A 7499-nucleotide genomic window follows, 5' to 3' on the forward strand; every position below is an offset into this window, starting at 1 on the left:
TTGACCAAACCCCCACCCCCTTTATCACATAATGTTTAGGGGGAATAGATGCCGTAAACCCGTACCGTAAACGGTTTTTTTTCTTTTTCTCCTCACGCTTCTTCTTCCTCGAGATGCACGCATGCACGGACTCGAACTCCGGCTAGCCCGAACGGCGCCACTCCAGCATGCCGCCTGATGTGGCCCACTACCTGCTCCGGCGACACTTCGGCCCGGTGCATGCTCCGGCCGGCCGTTGGCAAGCTCCTCCGCCTCCTTGCTGCTCATGAGCACGTCGCCAGGCCCCCTGCTCCGGCGTTACCGGTTTACAGGATGCTCCGGCATTGACCGGTTTACAGGATCCTCAAGTGGCTGAAATCCACTAGATATAAAGGATTGGGGCTCGAATATAAGGGAGCATGTGATTTTTTTTTAGGGACATGCTCTTTTATGGGATCTATTCGGGACGGTTTTCCCGGCTTGTACCGTAAATACCAAGGTTTGACGGCTTTTACGGGATCTGCTAGAGATGCTCTAAGTGTGACTTTCCATTCACCAATTTGTTTCTTTGACCCATACTATTAGATTTGGATGCAACAAAGTTGACACGATACTTCTTTTGACCGCACGGGCTCCATGTTCCTTTTCGCGTCAGGTCTGTTGTGTCAGCAGGTGTGAGGCAGAGACCGTCATGGTAAAATTCCGCGGGTGGCGCTTCGCGCCATCAAAGTTAAAACAATCAAGATGGAATGCGAGCGATAAAATATGTCTGAACATGGGTGCTCCAAATTTCAAGGGCCCACAACAATCATCAAAATTACTGTACCCTTTGAAAATGGCAGCCATGGAACGAGATTCCTGGGTACCTTCAAGGCGCTCCAAACCTCTTTGCCGGCAAATGCACGAGAGGTCACATGGAGTCTCCGTGCTCAGGGCCAATCGCGCCCATTGTGCAAGTAGATGAGCCACAGTTCTCTTGGATCATTCTTCTATTATTGGCTCCTAAACTGTAATTCCAACTGAAGTTAGATACAGTCCATTGCGAACAAAAATCTTGATAACACATGTGATGTTCTTGAATGACAGCTGCAATATTATCACTTTTTATGTGGAGTATTCTACTGTAAGTAATACAGACCAACAGAAAGTTACAGGCACCACAGCACTAGATTTTTTTTTTGAAGAAAAGACAGCCTTTCACTGATGAAGGTAGAAGCGAATCAAAAGGAACAGAAACATTTGAAGCGCAAATCTGTGGTAATAAGCAAAACTTACTTTTCCCCATTTATCTAAAGATGAAATGCATGACACTTACAGGGGTTAGACTTCTAGCTAGCAAAAGCAGACCGAATCCTCCACACCACATTCCAGTTGGACCAAAAGACAGCTTCAGTAATACTCCCTCCGTTCCTAAATATAAGTCTTTGTAGGGATTCCATTAGGTGGACTACATACGAAGCAGAATGAATGAATCTAAACTTAAAATGCATCTATATACATCCGTATGTGGTTCATAATGAAATCTCTACAAAGACTTACATTTAGGAACGGAGGGAGTACAAACAAAGGCAAGAGTAAAATGGGTTGGGGTCATCCCACATTCCAGTAGAAGCAAGGAAACATACCCCCACCATGTTTCCATTGGATTTCCCAAATTCAATTCTGGAGTCAAAGCATCAAATCCAGCTCGATGCATAGTTTAAGTACACCGAGTAGTTGGCAAGCACCGATCACAATTAAATCTTCGGGACCGGAGAGTATTCCATTCCGTGCGGAAAGAAGCCTGTCCAAAACACAGTGAGGCTATTAATGCGACGGCATTACGCAAAGCTCCAGTGCTCCCTTCCTACCATCTACCAACATGAGGCAGCTAGCAAGAAATTCAGATGGAGAATTGGGTTAAAACAGGCTCTAAAAATACTCACAGTGGGAGCTTGCTCATGCTAAACTTCAGAGCCGGTGAGCAGATCACCGTCATGCCTGGCTAGCTGGACGAATTGAAGCCATTAATTCATAGCCAACTACTAACAGTGTGATGAACATACACAGGTCCATGCATGCAATGGAATCAACGCAACTGTCGAGTGCCACTCTCGTGTATAAATAGGCATCCAGAGACCCTTCAGTTCATCAACTCAAGCATCTCCACCAGTTCAGTTCAGTTCAGTTGCTTATTCTGTCCTGTCTGCACACACTGAGAGCAAGATGGGTGGCAAGGTTCTTCTGATCAGTTCTGTCTTGGTGGGGCTTGTTTCACTGAGCTCGTGCAGGAGCCTGGGAGAGTTGCATGAGCAGAAGACCCACTGTATGTTTTAACCCCATCCCTTCTGTGTAGCACTGTATTTATTAGTACTGTACTTCATAGAGTAACACTGCACTGCATCTATTACAGCGATCCGTGGTTAAGCAGATCACAGCATACTGCATCTACCTAGCTAATGCAAATATGAAATGAATTTGTGCTGAACATAAACAGCATCCTTTCTAGACAATAAGGACTGAGAACAATGCAAAGCAACTTCATGCTATCTAGATTTCACGGCACTGATAGCTGCAATTCTGTATACCGTACCAGATGGGGGCTCACCAACTCCTACGCATGGGTCAGGAGGAGGCTACAACCCGACACCTACACCAACTTACGGCACTACACCAACACCAACTTACGGCACTACACCGACGCCATCTTACGGCACTACACCGACGCCATCTTACGGCACTACACCGACGCCATCTTATGGCACTACGCCGACGCCATCTTACGGCACTACACCGAGCACCCCAAGTACACCTTCCCATGATGTCCCTGCAAGTCCAAAGAAGCATGGATTCATTGGATCCTGCGAGTAAGAGCTACAATTAGTAGATATGAGAAGTATCAAACATCACAAAGCAACGGTTCTTAAATGGTTTTCTTTTGCTTAAAATGCAGCTACTGGAAGAATCACCCAGATGCTATAGTTGCAGCTATTGGGTCCCTTGGCAACATCGGCAAGACATTTGGTGCTGCATGCAGTATGATAGGTGGCAAGAAGCTAGGAAATATGCATGATGCACTCTCAAACACTAGAACTGATGGTATTGGCGCCCTGATACGTGAGGGGGCAGCTGCATACCTCAACTCCATTGTGAACAAGAAGTTCCCATTTACCACCCAGCAGGTAAAGAACTGCATCATCGTGGCCGTGACCTCTGATGGTGCTGCTTCTGCCCAAGCTGGGGTCTTCAAGAAGGCAAATGAATCCCACTACTAGTTTTAGTCATGGGTGTTTCTTGGCTAAATCTTCCTACCGCGCATTTTTCTTGATTGATGCTATCTTGTGGCTTGATATATTTCTCGTATTTTTGTTGATTTATCATGTAATATCACTATCTAAGAGATTCCGAGTGTAATAAATCCATCTCTTTCCATTGCTTGATATCAATATTATTATACTGAATTAATAACAGACAGAAAAAACTACGTACTCCGAACACCACAAAAGAGCAATAATAAATCAAACATCAGACTAGTGCTACTCAGTTTACAACACAGAAGTTTATAATGTCAGCTGTTTAGGGCATGTTTGGTTGTATAGGAAGGGCCTGTTCGGAGTCCCTTCACTCCACGACTCCGCTCCCGGAGCAGGCGGAGCTGCAGCTGAAAATCGCGGAGCGAGTAAACAGGTGCTCCGCAGATCCTGGGATTTCGTGGAGCTGGTGGATTGCCGAACAGCTCCGAAATATCACCATTTCACCACACCTACTTGTGGCCTTGCCCTTGTGGCAAATTGTGACAAGCTAACACTTTATATTGCTAACAAACTGTTTGCCACACCATAGGCAAGTTTTGGCAAAACATTGGGTCTAGGACAGGTGCTCTACATAGCAAAAACTATGGCATGACAAAACTGTATTGGAATGGCCAAACTTGCCTAGCAAAGTTTTCGCAAATTGACAAAGCAGTCTAACAAATGCCACAAAATTAGTTATTCTTAGATTGCATAGTTAAAGACCTATGAACCTTGTTCTTGAATCCCAGAAAAACCTGTAACAAAAGTATATGTTCCCCTGATATCCTGAATTTTGTAGTTCAACCTTTGAATCTTGCTCTTGTACCCCAAAAATCCTATGACAAAAGCAAATGTTGCCGATGGGTCAGAGAAACAAGTGTAATTGTCCAGAAGTTTGGATAACTCATCGAACAACTAGTCGATATAACAGAACTTCACATAAAACAAGGGATTAGTGTTTGATACCAAATAAACCCAAGAACTTCCAAGATGAGTTGAAGCTTTCCCTTCAGTACTTCTCCAAAAGAGTCAACCTGGATGTGAAATGAAAGCTAAAGTGTTAATTTACTCTAGAAAAAATTGTATTCAAACCTCACTTGAAGTCAGTCAACATTTTGGTGTTTTCCATTAATTATGACTTATGAGCTCTAAGTTTTGCATTTGATGTGCTGTGTGCATCATGTCTGATTCAGAATAGTTGAAAATGCCAAGCATGACAGAGTAAGAATATCGTGGAATCAGTAATGTCATGTTAATCACAGTTGAGAACTACTATTTCTGATAACATTAACTCTTGGAGAAAAAACTTCAGGCCTTCTTATTCTGCTTCACAGGATTTAACCTGTTGATTCTAAACATAGAACATTTACTATGTCAGTAACTCGACAGTATCATGGCCGTTTTAATGGGCAAAGAAGTCAATCTGCATATGTCCAAATTGTTAGCAAACACTAAAATGATTATGAATGTTAACAAAAAGCGCCATTGCGTCACCAATCATCCTCACACCGGGACTTTTTTTCTAATTGACCCATTTTCAGTGTTACAAAACCGATTTCCCTGCAAAAGAGTAGCCCTCGTATATTGAACAGAAGGATGATCAGTTTCTCCTCTTTCACCGAAGCACCTTTCAATACAAATACTTATCCACCATTCCAGTACACACGGAATCATACATGAGGACAAATGGGGGGGGGGGGTGGAGGGGGGGGGCTTCCCCACCTGAATATATTACCACTCAATCAGGGCTTACAAGAAATATTACAACACCCACATCAATCATCATGTAGAGGGGAGTCTAGAGGATGGGTAAACTAGCCACTGCCTAGCAGAGTCTCTCAGAAACAAATATCGCTACTTGAGTAAAGGTAAGGTTGGGTGAGAGCCTGAGAGGTAACTAATAATATCTGAATGTCGAGTTAAATGGATGAATTTAGTAGTAGCATTCATATTTATTGTTTATTATTGTAGATACATAATTGCATATAGCTATTCATAAGTGATTTCAAACACTTCTTTGCAGATTCGGTGCTCTGTGCTCAACTGCTGATTGATTATTTATCAATGAATTGACATTATCCACTTACATACAGGATAATACTGCAAGTAACGGAGTACCTAGATATAAAAAAGACCTGCAATGATCATTTCTCTGGATGTCCTACTTTGAACACCAAATAGTTGTAAGAAAATTGACTATCAGTTTTTCTAGTGACTGACTGATAGGAATGCAGGTCGACATGTCCACCGAGTCCGTGTTGATCATTTCAGCATTAGCACGAAAATTACAGCAGCAGAGATTAGTACATCTTGGTCCAGCGCAGACAGACACGGACACGACGGGCATGTCCACCAGCATCCCTACTGATTAAGCATGGTTATGTTTTAGTTATATTCTTACAAAAGAAATGTTATCCTACTCAACACAGAAGAGATATACTGTCAGTTAGTCAGAACCTGACACTATGACAAGATATCCAAGTGGAGTTGGAAAAATGTGGCTGCACAAAAAAGAACTTTGCTCAGAGAGGATAAATTTATCAAAAGTTATATCATTTTCTACAGTATTAACACATTTCTATGCGATGAGTTACAACAGTAACAACAATGAGGTCAGTTCACTCATTTGCTTGTGACACCAATAAAGCAGTAACCACAATGGCAAAGGAAAACATGACGCTATGAGAAACCATATTCCATAAGTGTCTATGTTAAACTACAAGCTTTGAGGATAAACCTTACAGAATATTGTGCTTTCTTTCCACCTCCCATGAATCATAATGGTGCATCCTCTCAAAACCAGCAACACTCCATGAATCCGACATCAAGTTGGCCAGCTAGAAATTATGTGCCTTCAAATCTTGTGATCCATATGGGAATCGAACCATTTGAAGATCTCTTCATTCTCCAGGCTGGTAAATTCATGGTATGCATATGCAATATTCAACTCCTCCGTGACATGCCTCTCCAGCCGGAACCCCTCCGGCAAGATCTTGGCTTCCTCCGCCGCCTCCTGCCACGGTGTTCTCCTCCCATCCTTCTTCAGAAAACCCTTCTCATCCAAGAACGACTTCTGGCGAAGCACGTCCACAAGGCCATCGGCGACGGTCGGAGTCAACCCCGGGATCCTCGCCGCCAAGAAGTCGGCACTCACGGCAAAGGCATCGCACTGGATCTCCCGTACATCAACGTGCTTTGACTTGAGCTTGTCTATGCTTGACGCCACCATGTGCGCCCTCTTGGCGTCCCTGGGCATGTGCACGAACAGCGCCGGCGGGTAGCCGGGCGGGATTTCCTCCATGGCGGCAAACACGCCCTCGGCGATCATGATGGCCACGCTGCTGAACCTGACCCTCGCCGCCAGCGCGGAGACGAAGTACCCGCCCGACGACGCGCCGATGCCGACGAGCGGGAGGCGGCCGAGCTCGGGGTGCTGCTCCTTGACCCACCATTCGATGATGGAACCGACGGCGGCGAGCTCACTGCCGTCGCCGGAGGCGGCGTCGAGGGACCAGCACTCGGCGCGGCTGGACACAGCGAGGACGGCGTAGCCTCGGCGGAGCGCCTCGCGCGTGAACCGGCGCTCCTCGGGGAGCCCCGCGCAGCGCGGGCAGCCGGGGGAGGCGTCGAAGAAGTCGGTGGCGCGGATGGTGCATCCGGGGGAGACGAACACGGCGGCGCGCGGCGGGCCTGGCGGCAGCTGCCACAGCACCTCGTTGCCGCTCCTGCGTGCGACCCGCGGGTCGAGGCGGATGGCCGGGGTCAGCGGCGGGACGGCGGGAGCGCGCGGGAGGAGGGCGGTGGCGAGGAGGATCAGCGCGCAGGAGGCGATCAGGACGACGGGCCTGCGCCTGCGCGGCTGCGGGAGGGGGTTGTCCATCCTGCGCGCGGTTAACCTCGCGTTAATGGAGATTGAGACGGTTTGGGGCTTCGCGTTGATGGAGAAAGTGACTGAGTTGACTTGCTCTGGACAAAGGGGAACGAAGCTCTGAACAACACTGGGAGGAAGAAACGTCCGTGGGGCTGGGTGTAGAGGAGGCCCATGTGGAAAGTTGGCCCGGCGTCTTAGCCTGGCCCGGAACGACGAGTTTTTTTATTTTATAAGAGTAGCGTAGAAGGAACGACGAGTTTCAACGACAGTTTCTCTTTCCTCGCTGACGGCCGCTCACGGTGGGGCTTTTTCGTCGGACTAGATGATTAGTTGCGCTAAAAAGGCCAAAAGTAAGCCATGTATTGGAAGAGTGTACA

General features: G+C 46.5%; 2 protein-coding genes across 5 annotated transcripts; one reads left to right on the forward strand and one right to left on the reverse strand.

Annotated features, from left to right (window-relative positions):
- The first annotated feature begins 2084 nt into the window (after positions 1–2084).
- Positions 2085–3390, forward strand: LOC123068934 (protodermal factor 1). The gene is made up of 3 exons (XM_044491630.1): positions 2085–2284; positions 2555–2825; positions 2912–3390. The coding sequence occupies exons 1-3, from the start codon at positions 2185–2187 to the stop codon at positions 3231–3233; spliced, it is 693 nt and encodes a 230-aa protein (XP_044347565.1). The 5' UTR covers positions 2085–2184; the 3' UTR covers positions 3234–3390.
- Positions 3391–3430: 40 nt separating this feature from the next.
- On the reverse strand, positions 3431–7266 carry LOC123068933 (uncharacterized). 4 transcript variants are annotated; one of them, XR_006432162.1, is made up of 3 exons: positions 5994–7266; positions 4218–4285; positions 3431–4087 (listed from the first exon to the last, which is right to left on the reverse strand). XR_006432162.1 is itself a non-coding variant. In XM_044491629.1 (1 exon), exon 1 carries the CDS (start codon positions 7129–7131, stop codon positions 6106–6108), a length of 1026 nt encoding a protein of 341 aa, XP_044347564.1. In that variant the 5' UTR covers positions 7132–7265; the 3' UTR covers positions 5784–6105. The 4 variants fall into 4 exon arrangements, 1 of the variants encoding a protein (XP_044347564.1); XR_006432163.1 differs by having other exon boundaries at positions 5989–7266; XR_006432161.1 differs by having other exon boundaries at positions 3431–4285; positions 5989–7266.
- Positions 7267–7499: the final 233 nt, after the last annotated feature.

Source organism: Triticum aestivum, chromosome 3B, assembly GCF_018294505.1.
Source record: "Triticum aestivum cultivar Chinese Spring chromosome 3B, IWGSC CS RefSeq v2.1, whole genome shotgun sequence".
NCBI lineage: Eukaryota > Viridiplantae > Streptophyta > Magnoliopsida > Poales > Poaceae > Triticum > Triticum aestivum.

Excerpts from the sequence above, each read along its gene's own strand:
- LOC123068934 (XM_044491630.1), top strand. The coding sequence starts at position 2,185 with ATGGGTGGCAAGGTTCTTCTGATCAGTTCTGTCTTGGTGGGGCTTGTT. Across the intron at positions 2,285-2,554 it reads GCATGAGCAGAAGACCCACT|ATGGGGGCTCACCAACTCCT; the intron begins GTATGTTTTAAC and ends ATACCGTACCAG. Across the intron at positions 2,826-2,911 it reads GGATTCATTGGATCCTGCGA|CTACTGGAAGAATCACCCAG; the intron begins GTAAGAGCTACA and ends CTTAAAATGCAG.
- LOC123068933 (XM_044491629.1), bottom strand. The coding sequence starts at position 7,131 with ATGGACAACCCCCTCCCGCAGCCGCGCAGGCGCAGGCCCGTCGTCCTG.